General features: G+C 43.7%; 1 protein-coding gene across 2 annotated transcripts in view; it reads left to right on the top strand.

The window, feature by feature from the left end:
- The window catches only part of RTKN2 (rhotekin 2), a 307,712-nt gene that overhangs the window by 99,125 nt on the left and 186,661 nt on the right, over positions 1-21,926 (top strand). For both annotated transcript variants that reach the window (XM_086920081.1, XM_086920082.1), the window contains exon 7: positions 12,303-12,397. In XM_086920081.1, coding sequence (XP_086776207.1) covers positions 12,303-12,397 — 95 coding nt within the window. The remainder of the gene's footprint in view (positions 1-12,302; positions 12,398-21,926) is intronic.

Here is a 21,926-nt window from a genome sequence, read left to right as displayed (position 1 = left end):
GTATGTTAGAGGAGGGACATATTTGCGGAGGAATGTCGCCCCACTGCCCAGAGCCACCAGATGATAAATACAATGATAATAACACAATGTTATTACAATTTTATTTATCGCTGTCTGAGCCGGGCAATGACTATAGGGCGGCCCGCACATGGCAAGTAGGAGGAGTAGTGTGCACTTATGTGTGCATATCAGTTTGGCCAGCCATCTTAGGCTGGCCAAACAGACATGGACACTTATGTTTCTCCAACCCAGCTGTGTTGCACAGCTAGGTTGGAGAAAAGCCAAAGGCTCCCAGGCACTGTCTGAGCGGCAAATCAGACTGCCTAGACCTGCTCTCAAGCTAGAGAGCAGCATCTGGATTGGGTGGGGAGCCTGTGCTTTGTGGCCCGTCTACTTCTGGGCCGGATGAGAGGAGCAATGAGCAGGTCGGGAGCGGCAGGTAAGTTATTTTTATTTTATCCCCCAACCCCTACCTGCTCGCCCCCCCCCACCACCACCATCACCACCATCACCACCACCCTCACCCTACCACTTCAGATAAGCGTCTTCTGCCACTGGTGAACTGGCCCAAATTGTGAAAAAGCCCTGGAGTCAAATTTTTTGTACTAGCTTAGAAGATGAGCAGATAGTGGCAATGATCATGTTCAGACTGGTCTTTCTGGGCATTGGGCATTTCTGCGAGAGGGTGGGAGGCCAGTTATGTTCTTAAGGGGGGCGGTTTTGCAATGCTCCTCTGTCGGTCCTCAGTAGCAAAATCAGCAGACTAGCATAAACCACACAGCACTCACTTTCGTTTCCAGCCTCCCTGTGCTTTGAAATATGGTATTGTTTTTAAAGCACTGTATGCAGAGTTCTTTGTATATGGAGCGGCAATAAACGTTCAAGATATCTTTAATGATTAATCTTCCTGTTTGAGCAAGGTGTAGTTTTGTCTAGTGGCAGTTTTAACTCATCTAAGGTAGCGCAGAGGGTTAATATACCTGGCGCAAAGATTATGTAGCACGCAGGTCACATAAATGTATTTTATGTGCATAGCTCTTTAAGGTTACTGCTTTTGTCACAAAGATCCTTTTGTTACTGTGTAGTTCATAAGTTACAATTGTAATCTATCACAGTGAGTTATAAACTGCCATCAAAGAGCTGCCTGCAAACTGAATGTTACAGGTTTGAAAGTTATGTTTTTTCCCAGTGTTTCATTATCCTAATGTTGCTAAAAAGGGTTTGTTGGGTAGAAATAAAGTCTTATTAGAAAATGTAGCCCAAACGATTGTTACGTTTTAAATCCTCAGCTTGTGCTTTTCCAACCCAAACACTCTTTAAAAAATGTCTACACCTCGTAGTGCCCTTGGGTTCCCAGTCCAGCCCTGGCAAAGATGCTATAGACTCTTCAGGGCTTCTCTACTGGACTTGGGTGTTATAACAGGCATAATTTGGCTCCAGTTGACTCCTCAAGCTGCGGGGCGGTACAATTGCCCCATGTGCACTGATAACAAGGCTTCTGAGGATGAACATGTTTAAAGTTCCTTTTCCTTCAGGATCGCTTCTACTTGAAGTTGCTGTCAACCATTTCAGGCACGAAGTTCCGTCTCTTTGCACAGTAATTCAATGGTTTCATTCCAATTCCGCAGATATTAACTTGGCTAGTAACTCATCACAACAGGGTTAAGGACCAAATGGGCCAGATTGAGCCAACAGGCTTTTCTTCGCCCAGAGAGTGGTTGAGGTGCATTCATAATGTGCGAGTGGGGAGGGAGGGGGGGGGGTGTTAATAGCACACAGTGTATCTGTTGTATGCCCCAGAGGGCCTTTAGTTTCTATTTTCTTTTTCCAGCTTCACCCAAAGAGCACTACATCTTGAACAGTAAACTCACACAAGTTCCCAGAGGTGTTTCTGCTCTGCAGTCTGTGTCATAAAATCCACCCTCCCCATCCCCTGTGCTCCCAGTTATAACAGTACTAACTAGACATACGGGCGCTGTTTCGACCGTTTATATTTCATTGGCCACTGTGTCGCTGTAATACCGCTCTTGCCAGACTACTTGAATCTTCCATTCCCACTGTTTGAGTCCTAAAACACATCTCTAAACGATTTATGCAGATGCATTTTTAAGGATAAAGAATACAAATATATCAACAAATGCATTTCTCCGAATTGGTATGAGGCTGTTGTTAGCCATGATCATCCCACCGATGGCTATAAATGCCTTAATGTACCTCCAAAACACAGAAGGGGCACGAAATTGTGATGAAGTACTAAAAACAAGCATGCGCCTCACGCTCACAAGTGGGGTAAACTGGGTGGCACACAAAGCGATTCCCTTGAGGGAGCGAGCCAGGGGCACCATGTGTTTGTAAGTTAATTACAAACATATGGTGTACAGCTCGCTCTCGCAAGGGAATCGCTAAACGTGCATGCGTTGCCTTTGAAGGCAATGGAACGCTTGCACGTTTTAAGGGGGAAAACTGAATCAATTGCAAAAGGACTTTTTGCCTATGGAGCGTATGCGCACAGCATAGGCGAGACCTAAACAGCAGTTGTTTGACAAACAGATGCTTTTTGTTTGTAAGAGTATCCATGCCGCGGTTTCACTTTAATAGCAGCTGCGCACCCTATTGTTAGTAAAGATTTTTAGGTTGAGTATTTATACTCGAACCTATTATATCTGAACCAGAGTCTCTTGAACCAAGCAGATTTTGTTAAATGCATGTTAAGCACTAGAGCATGAAGCTTCCCCAGGTGCGTGCTTGGCCTCGCACACCACCATCAAAGGCTTCTGATCCCCCTCACTCCGTTTCCTCTTTCCCACTCGCTGGCCACGTTGAGAGCTTTTGTAAGAGGGGCTTGCTTAAAGCTTGAAGGCAATCTGCTTCCCCGCCCCCCTGGTGTTTCTGGCTTTTCTCGCTCGCTAATCAGTTTTTTCCCCTCCCACCCTTCGATGCCCGCCGCGCGTGGCCTCTGCCTGTCGCCTCTCCGTCCTTCACAGCTTGTTATCAGTCCTTTCGATTGTCCTTTCGATTATCCTTTAGATTGTCGTTCAAAAAGGCTTGCTAGTGTTTATTCTTCCTCTTTGTCCCTCCTTTTTGTCTTGTTTTATCTCATGGAGCACCTCACAGTTACTTGTATCTTTATGCTTCTGTGTTTGTGTTTTTGAGGTCTATTTTTTCCTTTGATTCCTGCTTGTTTGTCTTTGTTTCCTATTACACTTATCTGGAATCCCTCTCGCAAGAATGTCACACGTTAACTTGTATACTTGTTTTGCCAGTCTGCCATTAATAGTTAGTGGAAGGTTTGTATCGTAAGGAAAACAACCTCATATTTAGCAGTTTTTGTGCAGGACTTTGACACCCCGCGGAAATGCTGTGTGTAACCGAGCTGGATGGAATCTCCCCATCCGACGCAGAGCTTGTGAATGCGATATGTAGCTGCTGGTCAGCCAGCAGAGGCCACTTAACACTTGTTACTGAAGACTCCACAGCAATAAAACATGGCTTTGTTGGTTCAGCACGGTCTTGCTTGCAAACTAGCTGTGGTACGGCCCTTCCAGGTCTCCCAGTGCTGTATATGTACGTTTGATATATGCATATTGTCCCTTCAATCTAAGCAGGAATTAGCTTTGCCACTAAAGTGTTCTGTTATTACACGGATGCAAATATGTCCTGGATGATAGTTAAGCACCGGGAGGAAACTGCAAACACTGGGACATTGCATAGAGTATGAATTTTTTCATGGTGATCTTTGGAAGAGCATATGTGGCAACCATAAGGCATTGTGCGTGTTGGCAAAGCGTAACCAAACTATTTGTCATTGTCCAGGGAGTGTCTGTGCGCTTTGAAAAGCTATTTGCTTAAGGCCTACCTTTTGACTTTGTCGGTGCTTGTTTCTGAAGGATACCGAACTTGGTATTGCATGTGAAATGATCCTTCATTGTCCCAGGTAGGCCATGCAAACTTATTTTTCAGATCACCTCACCTTGACTGAAGACAGGATTCTGCATCTTTGCAGGAGAGGTGCCTCCTTTCCTAGAGAAAAGTGCTATGCTCCACCCTCTCCTTAATTGCTAATCTTAAAGGCTTGGCTCGTGCAGTGCAGGCATATAGCTGTCTGAACCAGTTTGATGACTCAGACATGTAGGCAAGCTGGAAGCGCTCAACAAGATAGAGTACGAAGGTAAAGGTTTTTTTCTTTTCATACTGGGTACCACAGAGGAAAAATCAAGTTTCATTTTATGTCCCCTTTCAATTCCTTTTTTTTTTTCATCTGCTATGACAGGCTTAGTAATTAAATGTATTGTCTATAGAAATGCTCCAAAAAGGAATATTGATTTTAATTGAAGGAGTCAGATGGGATTTTCATTTTCTGTTTTTCCAACGTCTCCATGAAACTAAAATTAGTATTCAGAGCTACTTATAGATTGGCATCTGATTACGTTGCATGTAATCTTAACTGATATAACCCAACTCACAGTTTACGACGTATAAACCAGAATCATTTAGCCTCGCCCAAACTGACCTTTGATACCTCAAAGTTCTGATCCTTCTTTCTGCTTGAATCCCTTCCCTCCACTTCTCCCAGCTATTATGGACAGCTTCCCATCCATCCAGGAATTTAAACACCCCAGCATCACTCCGCACCACCACAGCATCACTCAGCACCACCACAGCGTCGCTCAGCACCACCACAGCGTCTCTCAGCACCACCACAGCGTCTCTCAGCACCACCACAGCGTCTCTCCGCACCACCCCAGCGTCACTCAGCGCCACCCCAGCGTCACTCAGCGCCACCCCAGCGTCACTCAGCGCCACCCCAGCGTCACTCAGCGCCACCCCAGCGTCACTCAGCGCCACCCCAGCGTCACTCAGCGCCACCCCAGCGTCACTCAGCGCCACCCCAGCGTCACTCAGCATCACTCAGCGCCACCCCAGCGTCACTCAGCGCCACCCCAGCGCCATTCTGCACCACCACAGCACCACTCTGCACCACCACTCGGCGCCACCCCAGCATCGCTCAGCGCCACCCCAGCTTCGCTCGGCGCCACCCCAGCATCGCTCGGCGCCACCCCAGCATCGCTCGGCGCCACCCCAGCATCGCTCGGCGCCACTCCAGCATCGCTCGGCGCCACCATATCACTCCTCGCCAACACAGCATCAATCTGTGCCACCCCAGCATCACTCGGCGCCACCATATCACTCCTCGCCATCACAGCATCAATCTGTGCCACCCCAGCATCACTAGGCGCCACCATATCACTCCTCGCCATCAAAAGAAGTTTTGGGGCAGTCTGACCTCAGGGACTGAATATCCTTTCTTTTAAGGCAGGGAAATACTTGTGCTGTGTAGCAGAGCCACAACTGCCATCTTGTCTTTTTATGTTTTGGATAGGAATGTATGCTGTATAGAGATATAATATGAGCCATGGCATAGTACATGAGTGTAGCCCCTTGCTCCTTTTGGGATTTTGAACTCCATAACATCTATTTGTCCAAGGGACAAAATGTTTTAGAAATCTACTTGTCCTGTAAAAAATCAAAATTCACTTGTCCCATGTGATGCCATGCAATGAGGTGGCAAATTGTGGCAGCATTCTAATATTGGAACTTTGGTAGTAGCCTCTATGATTTTAGCCAGAGTTTGCAATCGACTGTATTTGAATTATAGTAAGACATTATTTTACTACTTTCTTATTGTACAGGACACTCGGAACAGCAGAATCATCTTGTGAATTGTGAAAGTTACTTTTAATCATTCCCTTGATTCCACAATAAATCGCTGTTAATCGTAGATTCTGCTTGCTGTTCGATCTCGAGGTTACCACCTGAGGATCAAGATCTCCCCCAGTCCGACATAGTCTATTTGAGTACATTTTGTTCTTTTTGAGTAGATCACTTCTACTCCCTATCCTGCAGTTCCCTTGTTTGCTGCGATTGAGCATATATCGAGCACTGTATCCAATTACTAGAAATTTCTGTTTATTCACATCTGCCAACCTAATGAGTGAAATGTGGGATAGCTACTTGTATAAGTTTGGCTGCTATGCACAAAAGTTTATTTTGCACTCATAAAAGAACTTAATGTGAGAAAATCTACTCTCAGACTGGAAGCAAGTCAGAAGTAGATGTTCCTGGCTGGAATGCTATCCAAATTTTTGTACACCAATAACTTACATGTTTATATGTATTCATGGACACCTCTAAAACCATAAAAAATATTGAAAACGTACTCCTCAGCAGGGCAACTTTTTTTTTTTTATATACCTAGGCTGGGCTATAGACCTGCCCCCAAAATAAGATGGGAATGTTGGAAAAAGTTTATTCATGTGGGGGACGGTTTCCTCTATATAAACAAGCATTTGCAATGCAATAGGTCTTGCATTTGCTGGAGTTTGACCTATTGGCATTGTAAATGACCAGGCTTTTTATTTGTGTTTTGAAAACCTGCAACAGGTGCATAAACACGCACTTTGTGCTTATAGTCCCTGCTTAGAGAAGCAAGGTTGTCCGCTAAACAGGCAGCCTTGCTTTTTGTAAGCAAGGACTATAGGTACAAAGTGCTTGTTAACACACCGCTTGTAGGTTTTCAAAACATAAATAAAAAGCATTGTCATTTACAATGCCAATAGCTCAAAACTCTCGCGAATGCCAGTGCTGCACCCAATAGCAGTTTGCAGATAGACGAGTATAGAGTAACCAGCCCAGGATAAATGGATGGGGCTAGAACAGGAGAAAAAAAATCCCTAAAGAAGGAACAGAAAAGGAATGATTGGTTAATGGTGAAAGACGAAGAAACAGAAGTAGGTGTCTGGAGGGAGAAGGCTGACTACAATAATGTACAAGAAAAAGGAACAGAAGAAGGTAATGTGGGAAGAAGGTATAAACCAGTGTCATAAGAAAAGGGACTGAGCAGTGTGAATTGTGGAAAATGGACTGAATAGGTTATAGGGTTCACCCTGCTGGGCTACCTTCATAGCTTTATCTTCAGATTTCTCTATAGAGTTCTTATCTTGCCAGAATTATTGATCCTTCGATATTCTTGCGCCTGCAGTTTCATGCTGGCCAAATGCACATACAAAGCAGTCTTTCTGTGACAATGAGCCAGGGTTCAAGTCTCCTCTCGACATCAACTACATATTCTTTATGGGCTTCACTATCTGACAATAATAAGAAATGATTTGTAGCACTTTTGGGTTTATAAATCGGATCTGCTGCTAGGGAGATTCATATACTTTATTAAATGAGACCAATATTTATTAAGCTTGCTGGAAACATAGGACTGAATTTAGCAAGATTTAAAGCTATAACTCCGAACTAGTTCTTTAAAGCTAATACTACCAATTAGGGCAAGACCATAAGTGGAGAAACTTAAAGAAAAAGCTCCAATGTCCACAGTGAAATAATAGAATGTAAGGAAGGTTTTAAGAAGCGGATTATGCTCTTTTTCGTAGCTCTGCGGTTCATAGTTCTTTTGTGACTTGCTTTATATATTGGAGTCCATAATTTGTTTTTAAAAGTGCAACATAATGGTTGCACACATATTCTTTTTATTATGTTTCTAAATATTGCCAGTCTTCAAACATGTTTTATTACATTGTGCAGCAGAGAAATTGCTTTTTTAAATGTATTATTAAAGGAGTGGGTGGCTAGCCACCTTAAGTAAAAAAACACAGTCCTAGTTATGTTAAATGTATTTTATAAAGTGCACTATGACCCAGAAGGGTATCCTGGCTCTGAGCATGTGTGTGTGTGTCTGTGTGTATATGTATGTATGGGTGTGTGTATCTGTGTTTGTTTGTGCCTATCCCTCTGTATGGTAGGTTGGTTAATTGAAATGCCAGGTCTTAAACGTCTTGCTGAATTAGGAAACAGAGGAGGAGGAGGCTCTGATGTAGAGTGGGAGGTTCCACATTTCAGGAGAAATGTAAGGGAACCCCCGTCGTGCTCTAGTTCGGTGTATGCATGAGATGTGTTCGAGTAGGGGTCCTAACGGAGGTGTCTGGGTGGGAAATGTGACTGTTCAGGTAGGTGGGGCCAGAGTTGTGTATTGCCTTAAATGTGTGTGAGGAGTTTAAATTGAGCACTTTGTGTATCTGAAGAAGTTTAGTTCCCTTAGGTGAGATCTGAGTTGTGTGTGGGAAGATGAGTCTTGCTGGCTAGTTGTGGATGGTTTGTAGTCTTCCAGTTAGTTGCTTGTTGATCCCAGCATAGAGGGTGTTCTCATAGTCCAAGTTACTCGTGATTACGTTGTGTGTAACTGTTTTTTCTGCTTGGGAGCCATTTGAAGGTCGTCTTCAGCATCTTCAGGGTGTGGAAGCAGGATGCAGTGACTGCGTTGATGTGGGTTGTCATGTCCAGTTTGCTGTCTATAATTATGCAGTGGTTTTGGGCATATTTTCGGGATGTGGGTCTTAAGTTCAGCCACCAGTTAGAGTTCGATAGTGAAGGGGTCTTCCTGAAGGTCACTACTTCTGTCTTGAATGTGTTCAGCTGTGAGGGAGTTTGCCAGGCAGGCGGTGAACTTGTTTCTTGTGTAGGAGAGGATATGGATGGTGTGAGTGAGAATAACATTAGCCAGAGGGGTCATGTTTACGTTAAAGAGGATAGAGCAGAGTGATGAACCATGAGGCACTTTGCAAGCTTCTGAGGAGTAAGGTGCCAGTCTGGCAGCTTGTCTTCTATCATTAATAAGGACTAGATTTATTGTTGATCGGGTAGTTGGATGCCAATTACATGCGGGTGCCTGGTGAGGGTGGGGCGTGAGGGTCAAATGATGCAAAAGGGGTCTAGGAGAATAAGGGCTCCGGAGTCTCCTCTGTCTAGGATCATGTGGATGTAGTCTGTGGTAATAAGTGCTGTTTCTGCACTGTGGTTGGGCCTAAATCTGGACTGTGTGGCATCGAAGAGCTGGTGGGAGCTGAGGTGGTCAGTTAGTCGTCAATTGAATTACTTCCTCGAAGACCTTTGCCAGGTGTGGTAGGAAGGAGATGGGTGCCTAGTTGAAAGTGTCTCTGGGTCAGTGGATGGTTTCTTGCGTCTGTGTTGTAGTCGATGGCGGCATTGAGGATGCATGTTAGTGCTTCACTGATCTGTAGGCGTCCTTTAGAGAAGACTTGATGGGGGCCAGTCCGATGGAGCACCCAAGTGGATGACCTTCATGGCAGTAGCTATTTTGATGGTTGTGACGACAGGCCATGGGGTCAGGGTTCATTCATGGGCTGTCATGGGAAGTTGAATCTCGACAGTGACCGCATCCGGTTGAAGATCGAAGTTGCTGTATATGGAGGTGATTTTGTCACATAAGAATTCTGGGAGCTTATTGCAATGGGGGTGTGAGGAGGTGATGTTGCTGGAGGCATCAGAAGGCGTGGTGAAATAGTTGATGATGGCAAAAATGTTGCTGCCCCTTTTAGTGCTTGCGTCTACGTGATCTGCAAGAGCTGTGCGCTTGGAGTTGTGTATCTGCTTATAGTAGCAATTTACGGCTGATTTGATGAAGTCTTTATCTGCGATGTCTTGACTTGTTCTCCATTTACGCTCCAGGTGCTTGCCATGGCGTTTTTATAAGCCTGAGTTCCTCTTTGTACCTACCAGCCCACAAGTGGTTTGGCTCTTGGGTTGCGCTTTAGGGGAGCCAGGCTGTTTGCTCTTGTGCTGATCCAGCTGTTAAAGATTCGATGCTTTTCCAGCTGCAGCTGGCAGTAGGTCTGTGATGGTGTGGGATAGGTAGGCTAAAACTGGTGAGGGTGTGGTCTGCCCAAGTAATAGTTGCTGGCTGGTTGACAGTGAAGTTGCTGATGGAGGAGAAAATCTGGTCCAATAGATGTCCGATGGTGTATGTGAGTTCGGTAACCTGCTGGGTGAGGCAAGATTTCTGAGGCTTCCTAAAATGGCCATGAAGTTTTGGGTCAGTGTGTTTTTTTAGGTGAAGGTTAATCTCCATGGAGACACTAAGATGATAGTAAAACATTACAAATAATGACGTTTAGCTATTGATTGAAAGTTGGACAGAGAGTCCAGGTATTAGTATAAAGATGATTCCATCTAGGTCAATAAATTTGTAATGGTCCTTGGTACATGAAGTACAGCGATGTGGGAAGGGGATAAAAATGATTAACAACATGCTAGAAGCTGGTTCATTAGCCGTGCTCGCATACCGTCCGTATGAGACATAGTTATACACAACTAGTACAGTAGTTATAACAACATATTTGACCACAGCGAATGCCAATCATAATAGACCAAGATGGCTGTCTTGAAGTTTTATGCGTGGTTAACCTGGCCCAATTGCCTGTTGGTTTCTTCAATTTCATTAAGTCAAGTATGACTGTCGAGGACCAGCATCCATCTACATTACTTGAAATTCATTGATGATGAGATATTACCCCCTCTCAGATGTCGACAAATCTTTTCTAGTACCAAGAAGCTGTTGTCATTTAAGGCACCAGGCTGTGTTGCTACAGTGCTGCCTATGAAACTGTCCTCTCCACTTGCAACTTTTGAAGTTGAATGAAATTACCTGTGTGGCAGCAGAATAGGTTTGTTTGAAGCTGTCAGTGCCTCCCTAAACCTACAATTTACCCTGCTGGAGGCACTCTCCGGCTCTTATTCTACTGCCCTGGATATGCACTCTGTCATAACTGGTGCACAGGGGGAAGACAATTCATAAGCTGGCAACCTCTTCCCTCCTTATAATACATAGGCTTTTGTCTGCTTGAACCTAAAATGTGCTGGTGGCATTTCACTCTTAGTGGGACATCACTTACTTCTTCAGACAGTCTTTACTTTTCCCACTGTAGTACAGAAAGTGTTGGATAAACTGAACTGGCCTTGACCAGTGATGATTCAAATCCAATTTCTTGACAGAAATTCTACAGCCGTCCTCTGTGGCTTCATTTAATGAAGTGGCCTTAACTGACCGGAAGAAACCCTTCTCTAACCAGGCACAGGATTTTATTATTGTTACTACTTGGTCCCCCAGAAGGACAAGGTCTCAGACTCATTCTGGACCTATGGCTCCTGAACATCTGAACTCGCCAGGGCAATAGCATAGTGCTGCCCCCAAGCCAAATTCTCCTCTCCAGCATTGCACTGTATCTGTTGTTGTCCCTTGATCTCCAGGACACCAATTTCCATATGTCAGTCCTCTCCCCTCACTTGCTTTCTTCGAGTTCTCGATGGTTCAAAACATAAACCAGTTTGTGTGTACTACAGTTTGGTATAACAACCACTTTGCATGTGTTCACCAAAGTGTTGCCAGTGTTCGTAGTTTCACTCATAAGTTCTGTAGTCCGGTATTTCTGCAGTTGGAGGACAGGCTGTGAAGGTGGGATCCCTAGAGCTGGTTAAGGAGCATCTTAAATGTGCCAGAACCCTTCTGCTGGCTTGGGCTTTTCCATCAACACCCAGAAGTCCAACCTCATTTCCATTCAGAAGCTCAACCTTCATATGTCCAAAGTTGGAAACCACCTGCAAGAAGACTTTTCTTTCCCTCCTCCTATGATAGCAGTCATTTGGGATATATTTCCGATGCATCTGAATAAGACTTCTGTTTAGTTCTGCAAGTCCTCCATCTCCTGGGCATGATGGCCTTTTCTATCCTGGTGGTTCCAGATAATGTATGAAAGCTTTTCAGTGGTGCCTGAGGATGTAGTGGCTCCGGTAGTGGGAGTAAGCTTTTCGCTATAAACCACAGTCTCCCCCATATTTTTGGGTGGTCTTCGTTATTACTGCAACCTTTTCACAATGTTAGGGTTCACGATTTCCTTTATTTTAAATTCTTTAATAAAAAAAATATGTATAGTTGATGACACTTGCAATCATTTGGCTTTCCTGTTTGCAATTTGTTTTAATTGAGATTATAAATATACAATCACTAATGGTTGGGATTTTAATTTAATATTAATACAATGCAACATAACATTTGTCAACTTCATGTTTAAATGATGGTATCAAAATTAAGACAATTTTATTTGTATGGGTAAGTAGTTTGGTTTCACAGTGAGGGTATCTTGAAATAGTCCTTTAAATATTATGGCTAGATGGCTTAAGTAATGGGTAGGTAGGGTTAATGGTGGTTGCCGTTACAGGGCGTGTTACTAAAAGCTTAGTTTTCTCTTGTATGAAATTAACTGAGGACTCTACAGATGTACTATTGGTAATATCAGTTTTGGGTTTTGATTCCTTAGTGGAATTCTTTTTTCACACCAGTGTTATTTAAGATTGGTAGGTGCTATGTACAGAACAATCCTGAGACATTGACAAATGTTAAAATGGTGTATGTAAGAAAATGTGTTTTTCTGTTTTTTCATTAGCGGAGCCAAATTCAGTATGCTGGCACATAGCACTGTTACATTGGAAAGTGCTGAGAACGTTTTCAGTACTCATAACCTGACTGTCACAGGACATGGTGAGTATGTGTGTGTGTGCTGTACAGTACATTAACCAAAAGAGTAAAAGCCATCCAGGAATATGCAACTTTTAAAACGTTTTTAGATCTAAAAGTCACTAAAATACAGAAGCATTTATTATAAATGCAGCGTTAAAGAAGCGGCACAGACAGCAACCCTTGTGTTAATAAGAAAGACTCTGGAACTTGAGTTTGTCCTAAATTTTAAAGTTGCAGGCCAAACTTAGGTTACTAAATTGAAGAATATTGGAAAAGCGTCTGATGCATAGATCTGTGTTTTCATATGCAAATTACTGTGAATTGAAAAAAGTTTATTCTAGTTACCCAATCGTATTGATCTACTATTTGATGGGTAAGAGTAGGTCTACACTTTCATAGGAATCACGTAGTGAAGGTGTTGCACGTAGCTCAAAATTAGGGCAGTGGCAGCCAGGTCCCTTTTCTTCACCACAGCTTCTGCTGCTTTAACAAGCTTTTAAACATTTCTTTTGCCCCTTCATTGGCAAAGTTCACAACCTCCTAGGTCTGCCAACAGAACAGTGTTGGACTAAACAAGCCATCCCAGGTCGGGTAAATCTCTCAAGGTGCCTATAAATTCCATTTTAAATCTCCCTAGCCAGGAATGAAACATGGCAGTGTGAAATCATAGTGGCTTCCCCTTTCTTTAACGGAGCCAGTGGTGAATGTGCATGAAACCCAGGATGGGGCCAGTGTCTCCCCTTCTATCATCAATCGACTCTTGATTACTAGGATTTGTGGATCCTATAAGTACTGCTATTCTGCAAGTGATATACCCGGAGTCCCAAGCTGCCAATACTGATCTGCTTCTCTGTGCTCCTTGCCCAGAATTGAAACAGTACAATTCAACAGGTAACTCTTTGGAAAGTTTCTTGGAGTTCCTTAGACACTGTGGTCTTGTCTCCCAAGTTTATTTGGTTATTTAGCCTTTGTTCACAAAGGCACAGTACCAATAGACATTTGTTCCATGAAAACAAATGTTCTGTAAAGTTGCAGAGCGTTCAGCACCTGAGACAATGTGGTTTAAAATTGAAAAATAAATTTATAATTGCTAAAGGACCAAAGAATTTAACATAACCAGGATTCCAGTTTGATAAAACTGTTCATTAATCTCCACCAATCTCTTATTGGGTTACATCAATTTCTTGTCTCTTGTGTTCAGTCTCAATATTCATAACTTCCTTTGCATGGATTAGATCGGCCAACTTTCTTCACATGATTCTTTTGCACCCTAGATTTTGCTTTCAAGGTAATGATTGTGCTATGTTTCCACAACAGTATGTGGCATGCCTTTGCATCACGAATTGCCAGCTCACACTGAAATTCTGTACCTCAACTGCGGTCTGTAAGGGGTCGGTGGGTTATCGGCCAATGAAGAAGTCAATGGTCATTGTGCAGTCTGAACAGGAAGGTCTAGCTTTTGGTCTCAGCAGCCACTTAGACTGCAAACATCTTGTCTGCACAACTACATTGGAAAAAAAAAACTGATGTGCTTTATTCATCACAGATTTCGATTCAGTGTTTCAGGATCAGCTGCTTATATTGAACACTTTCGTCTTGACCAGTCGCCAACTGAACATTGCTCACCATTGTTCAGTATTTAGTTGATGAATTAAGTATTTGGTCCCTTCTGGCCCTGTGAATCACATGTTTGACAGTCATTGGCACGTGGTACTGGCCAATGGGTTGCCTGTACAGGCTTAAGAGGTGGTGGTCTCTGGGACTCTGCTTGTTCAGGAGCTCGGTCTGCAGATAGTTCCTCTATCTTGGCTGTAGAGCACATCTTCAAAAAAGGTCGCTATTACTCTGCCTTTTAGGGAGGGAAGAAGGAGTCTGCAACTGAAAACACTTCTCCTCATAAGTTGTCCTCCTCTCATCTGGTGATATAAAGTTTTAGTTCAAAGAAGAGGCATATCCAAAAACTGCCTCGCAAGTGTTCTGGTAGGAAGTAAGGGCAAAATCAGAATGTATTATCTGATGCCTCGCCCGCCATAGCAGGAATCCTCTTTAGAGGTATTATCACAAACTTCATACTCTTGACGGTGGGACCAACAGATGATGATTAGGGTGTGGATTGGTAGATTACAGGCCAGACAGTCCAACCTGGGTCTGGGTTAATGCGGAGCTGGACGTTCAGACAGGCAACCTGTTTTAGCTTTGTGTTGCATGGTAGATGACTGCATTGAAAATAGGTTATAGTGCAGAAACTAGACAAGTGAAACTAAGCTAGACAGGATCTGATGAACAAGCTTCAGTCCTACTTCAAAGACCAGGGAGTCTGAATCACTTTACCGTGAGGGAACCCTCTGTTTGTTCAACATGTAGAGTCTCTAAGAAGACACCATTAACACAGCCTCATGGTCTCCTTGCGTAGAACACAAGCATTGTTCCACAGCATGTATCCAGACGAGAGCATGGAGCTTCAGGGTGGTGGAAAAGGAGCCACCGTTATAGGTAAGAAAATTGTTTTTTACATTGTCAACCAATACCTCGCCCACTGATGCAGATAAAAAGGCCTTGGTCTTTATTTATCAGTTCACTTCTCCTAATGTCAGCCTCACCATAGAGTAATGAGTGCACTTCAGGTCCACTAGAGCCTTGTACTCTACAGGCGGGAAATGCAAAACATGGTTCTCGTCCACTGAGCACAAATATGTTCTATCAACTGGAGGAAGAACACATGGTATGCCAGAGAAATCTAAATTTTTATAAACAATTAGATGGACAAGGTGCCTTGACAGGCAAAGACTTTCAGCCCTACTGTACAAAGTGTTAAAGAACAGGTCTGGCCAGATCGCAACACTGATGTATTAATCATGCATAAGGCACAAAGAACTAAGCCTGCACTCCAACTCTTTTGAATTCATTAATTACTTTCCTGCTCCAAACTCTTCAATCATTGTTGTAGAAAAGCGAACATGAACTTTTTTTGTCTTATCACCACTCTCTACTAAGTCTAGGTGATGAAGTACATGTCAAAGCACCCCTTCCTTCTTGGTAATCTTAATATCTAGGTCCACCCCCTCTCACCCCCAAACATGATGATATAGAATATATGAAGACCTTGGGCAATCTGAGCTTCTTGCAACTGGTAAGCTCCCAACCAATGAAGAGGTCATTGTCATGATCTGATTGTTCTCACATGTGACTGCCCTTGATGTTAGCCAATGTCAGGACTCTCTTGGACAGGTCATATTGATCCATTTTTCGGTTTCTATCAAATTCAAGAATAAAAAGGGGTCCAGGTTGTAAAATTCCAGTATTCTTGTTAGAAACACAAATAAAATGAGATCCCTAATGAATACAGATTTATGAACTTCTGAAGAACCATCAGACTTCTTGGACACTACTGCGTATCTGGATGATGTGGCTCAAAAAAATGAAAGATAATTAAACTTAAGCTTGGAACATGGATTAGTTCTCTGAAGAAGTTGGAATCCTAGAAATGGAGGCAGGATCCCCGAAATACTGGAAAAATTTACTGTTTAACTGCGAGCCTTGCAGTGTGCCATGTTCATGAACACAGCCATAGTCCAGCTGTTTTCTAAGCTTAAACATCTACCTTTCTCATGTGTAATGACCAAGCAGATAACCCATGGAAACAATCTTTGTGGGTATTAGGAAATTATCATGGGTTTTCTTAAGTACTTTGGATGATGTCAGTTCAGTGGCTATCTGATGACCTGATGTCCTTTAGCATTAAAATCGATCAGGTCCTATGCTGACCAGGATGCTACTCCTTTTCAGGACCTTGGCACCAGAGTGTTCAACCTTGAACTTGCTTTCTCCGTTTTGACAGAATAAGTTCACTAATGCCAGCAGTGACTTAAATCTCTGCGTGTTGTACCCTGTGGCACCAGTAGACCCTGGTAGCCAAGTAAAGTTCATAAGTACCTTTAATCTGTAGCTGGTCCAAGTACATGAAGATGGTACACCAGTACATCAGATATGTAGTCCAGGTAAACAGGTGATGTAGATAGCCAGTAGAGAAGCCCTTAGTTCCAGGTGGCAGCAAACCCCACCAGCTTGCCTGCTGCTCGGCCCATCTCTGTCATTCCTCACTGACACAGACACCCAACATTCCGTGCATCACTGCATTCCCAACATTGTACTTTAAACACACACACAGTCTGAGCAGCAGGAAGATAGATAAACTACAAGAAATAAGTTAACTATGCAGGGCATAACACCCCCCTCCTTTTAACATGAAAAAACGAAAATTGCAAACACAGGTAAAGATTAAGAGAAAAAAACTATACACACGAAAAATTACAAATGCAATAAACAGTTCAAAACCCAGGGACGTGTAATTAAGTAAACATCATGAGAGGGTCAGAGCCGTTTGAAACAGAAAGAATGGATAGCTTACAACCAATACATTGAATAAAATAACCCATCCTCTCCCAATAAATATAATGAGTAAACAGTATTGCAAAGGGCAAAAACTCACCCCGCAACTCCGATCCCTACTGCAAGGGAACAAATGAATAGACAAGATTACTCACGTAAGGAAACCTACATACGCAGTGAAGATGGAGCTAAACACCAATCTTCCACCCCTCATTTGAGCTACAAACACTTGGGACTGAGACCCTTAAAGTCCTCCCTCCTGTAAGGGTCTGAGACTTTAACCATGTATATGGGACCATCAACTTTGAAAATACACCCTGTGCAGGGGAACCTTACCCATACACCAAAACCAACCCAGTGAAAGTTACATGCTATGTTAATTGGAGGAAACCCCATAAACATACTCCGTGTAATGGTTACCAATCAAAAGACTATCAATGGGAATCGTATCCATGAACCAAAACCAACCCAGTCTAAGGGTTAAATATTATGTTAATTGGTGGAGACCCAATAAACATGACCTGTGTCAGTGTTACCAAATAGAACAAATCTAACTGTGAATGGAAACCATACCCATGAACCCACCTCTGTGTGTAACGCTTAATGAGAGAAAACTCATATTGCCTACCCCCGCGTAGGGGCAGCGTGTAACGCTTAATGTGAAAAGAACTCGTTCCCAAACCCCTGCCCATCCCTCACGAAAGGGAGATTGTAGTGCAGCTACCCACTAAAACAAACTAGATCAGGGTGCCCTCTGGAAAACAAAACCAAAATGTGGAAGCTGGCACATATAAACTGTAAGCTTAAATCCCTCAAGCATGCATACTAAACCTTACAAACACATTGTACTAGCAAGGCAAAAACATTTCTGTAAAAAAATAAAAATGAATCAAACTGCACCGGTGAGCAATCTCTCAGCCGATCGTTCTTGATACAAGTTAAAAGAACTTGGATTGATTGTTTACTTCTACCTAAACGTCAAATTCCAACTAGGCACTAGATGGCAGTATAACACTGGGCAGACAATACTGAAAAACAAATCATACCCAACAGTTTTGAACACTTTCACGCCGCACTAGAGCAAAAGAAAGTCACTGTTCTTTTTGTATAAAACAAGTCAGTTTGTGTTGTAAAATGACCGCTGCTCCAATAAGACTATCATACGTGTTCTGCCACTTTTGAACAAGAGTATATCTTCATGTTACTCTTTGTTACTGTCCACGTGTAAGATGGCAAGAAAACAAACAGGTTCTGGCACCGGATGGTAGATAATAACAAAACAGACTTCCAGTCACCACCAGTGTCCAAAAACTGCATCCACAGACCTCTGTTGGATGATCAGACCAAAGAGATCATCAGATGACCCACTAGCACTGCATGAAAACAGATGAAAAGATATGAAAACAGCTCATAGAAACGATGAGAAGACTCATGGCATCCAATTCCACACCACCGAAGAACACATTATGAAGATTGAGCCATGGTTGGCAAATTACTTGTTTGGCAAATTGACGCTCCAGCAATTCAGGGGGGGGGGAATTCCAACCCCAAGATGGCGCCACGCTTTCTTACGCCGTGCCGGGTGGCTCATCGCACGCTCTGTGCCAAGCGTCCATTATCGGGTAGCAAAGACTCCAGAGGTGATGTAGATGTAGGTAGCCAGTAGAGAAACCCGTAGTTCGAGGTGACAGCAAACCCCACCAGCCTGCCTGCTGCTCAGCCCATCTCTTTCATTCCTCAGTGACCGACACCCAACATTCCGTGCATCACTGCATTCCCAACATTCTACTCTAAACACACAGCAGCAGGAAGATAGATAAACTACAAGAAATTAGTCAACTTTGCAGGGCAGAACACTGTGCTTCACCATTAGGTCAGTTTTTGCCAGTCTTCCATCGTCTACGTAATTGGATTAGCCAACGGATCTTGAATGTAAAGCGTGGTGCGTCAAAGTAATGTATGCCTTTTGATGGATTCTTCTGGCTGCCGATTTATCACCTTTAAAATCTATTTGGGTGCCAGACTGGATCCGGAGAATTTAGGAGCAGTGCTCCCACCCACTGATAGGTGGCGCCATGCTGGCTCCACACTGCGTTAGAAGTGACCTAGCCAGAGTGCATATAAGTGCCATCACACTCTGTTTCTTTCGTTATGTGCCCTTCAACGTGGATCCGTAGCTCCTCTACCAACTTTGTATGCCTTCTGACTGTTTTTAAATTCTACAAAACAGTTGCTAGTGGACTATGTCCCCCCCTCCCAAAATATAAATAACATACTTTAACCCCTCCCATGCTGGTGACGAACCCCAGCCGTCACGTCCCGCGGTGGGCGTGTGCTGATGACGGCTGGGGTTCGTCACGGCCCCGCCCTGTTCTTTTGTTTACCGCACAGCGGTAAAATTCGCGACCGCAGCGAAGGGGTTAAGTTGTGCGGGGAATGCCACAATCGGATGTTGGTCATGGTCCTCCATGTGGTGTGCATTTTGTGTGTGGGCTATGGTCATAAGTCCAAGTTGTGTAACCAATGCACCCATATGTGATTTTCGACCGGGAGGCAAAGCTATAAATCACCAACCATAAGCAGTCCTTGTCTGCCCACAGGTCCCACTCCCTTTCCGAATCAGTCCATCTAAATGTCATTCTGCGACTGTTCCATTTTCCACTCTGATGCATTGGCGATTTCGGTGTCCATATGTAAGCACTGGAAGGCAAAGTGGGAATCAACCTCATCTTACCACTCTGGTTCCAAAGAGGAGGTACCAGGGTATCAAGATGTGAGCCACACTCTTTCAAGGTCACCAGGCATGGCGCGGATATACTATGCTGCAAATCTTTAGTGCGCTTGTCACTCAGTTTTCCTTTGGGACACGAGGAGCCATAGGGACCTTCACTCTGGTTACTGCATACACGTCCTCCCTGATATTGTCTGAACTTCAGGACCCTTTATCTGTCCCCTGCCGACTCCAGTACAGACTAACACATTGAACCAAAGATACATGCCAGTTCCTGCCACACCAAAGACCATTTATAATTCCACCAGTGCAGGTAAGAGACCCAGTCTCCTAGTGCCATGTCAGATCCTGAGGCTACATTGACATGAGCTATCAAATCTCAAAGGTACAACAACTGTTCTGCAGCCTGATTCTCACCAGACTCCTCTAACACGACTACTAATAGGCTCCATTCTATTTTATGCTCCGGGTCTTGACCCTCTGCAGGATCCAGGTAGGGTCCCTCAGTATACTGATGATAAAGAGGAAGAAGATGCTCTGCTCCCTCCTGATTATGCTGATGATACTACCTCCACCTACAAAATGCGAGTGTTGAACACAATCCAAATAACAATGTTTGACTCGCCACTGGGCCTTCAACAGAAGAAAGTGCTCAGTTTGAACAAGTGGTCAGGATGTAATTTGTGGTTTAAGTTGCAGGTGCCCTCCATTGAAACAAAGTCCATTGTCCTCCAAGATCTCATGCAGCCAGGGTTTCTGACCTCTGGGCCATTGTTGCCCTCACCAACACTTTAATGGATACTTGATCAAAACCCTATTCTTGTCTTCCAGTTGACTTACCAGTAACCCGGCATCATACACCTGGATTTTGTGACACAGATTTTTGGCTAAACATCTTACACCAGAGAGACTCATTGTGCAGTTTCCAACTAGCCAGGTTAACCCTACTTCTTTTCCAACCGATCCCAGACAGGGAATTGAAGCATAGTGACTCATTCAGAGTGTTTCTATGCATGGGTTTGGGCCTCAGGTCCTTAAACATTCTGTGCTTGCTGGGCAGATACACCCATGCTCTCAGGGACCAGGCCTGCACGATCTTTCCATCAGTCCCAGATGATCTCGGATTCTCGTTAGCGCAAACAATACATGAGTGATAGGATTCAGTGACAATTGTAATTCGTGCTGTACTGGAAATTACAGATTAAATTGCAGGGCTGTTTGAATCGGTGTAGTCTTGAGGAGGCACGTACGGATAAGGGCCACTGGATTTTCAGACGATATGCAGATTTCCATAATGGACATACCTGTTGATGGGTCTACACTTTTGGTAGGGAAAGGAAACTTGGCTCTAGAGAGGTTCAAGGACAGTCGAGCTACCTGAATTTCTTTGGGACTGCTGACACCAGCAAAATAGTTTACCTGCCAGTTTTGTAAATTAAGAGGTTGACTTTTAGATGGTGGTACCCATACCAACCAGTTTTAGAGCTACCAGTTCAGTCCTTTCAGGTTTGTGGACATGGCACTGGCAGACAACATGCAGGCCAGGAGGGACAAGTCCTTTAACCCATCTTTCCCTGCTGCACTTACTGTTCATCCACTTTAGTTTGTTCATAATGGCACATGCTAGTCCAGTGGGGGCAGGATCCAACCGTGCCCCCTCCTGGCTGGAGACCCATTACTATGGACAAATGGGTCTTTCTCCCCACCCCATTAACTCACACCTGAACAAACTTGAGAAGAGCACTTGCAAATTCTTATGCAGGAGGTAGTTCTGCTCTCCAAAGGTGCCATTGAAAGGGTACTGAAGTGACAAGCAAAGCGAGCGATATTATTCCGGCTAGTTTTTTGGCTGAAAAAATGATGGGAACTTGGTGGCCATTCTGGACTTTTACTCACTTCATGCCTTACTGTATGAAGCTGGCTTCTATATATACTTTAACAAAAGGAGATATAGTGTGCACAGAGTCCAGGGAGTCCACAAAGGTATGGCAGAGGTATCCATAGATATAACCTTACTCCCGATGTAGTGGTAGCTGGGTTGAGCAGTTAGGCTTATTAGAGGGTAGTATTAAGCATTTGTTGTAGAAGCAAGAATCAGTTAGTGCAGGTGGGTTTCACAGTTTCACTGGTAATACTTTTCAGGAATGCAGTATGATTTTGTAAATGCAATAAATACTTTACAGTTTAGGAAAGCTTTCTGTGCATGTCAATTAAATACAGTGTTAGACATTGCAATAATAAAGATATGCAATGTATGATGCAGTACAATGTACTCCTATGGTGGAAAACACCAACATATAAAGGAGACTTGAAAGGTAAGTACTTTGTTTTGTAGTTCAGTCACGAGTTGGTAGCATTTACACAAGGCAGGGGTCAGGTAGGTATGGAGTTCACCTTCAGCGGCACAGTGGCGGCTGGGTGTCCAGGTCA

The sequence above is a fragment of the Lissotriton vulgaris genome, chromosome 5 (genome assembly GCF_964263255.1).
Source record: "Lissotriton vulgaris chromosome 5, aLisVul1.2, whole genome shotgun sequence".
Lineage (NCBI taxonomy): Eukaryota > Metazoa > Chordata > Amphibia > Caudata > Salamandridae > Lissotriton > Lissotriton vulgaris.
Note: the sequence above shows the minus strand (reverse complement) of the source record. Positions and strands in the feature narration are given on the sequence as shown.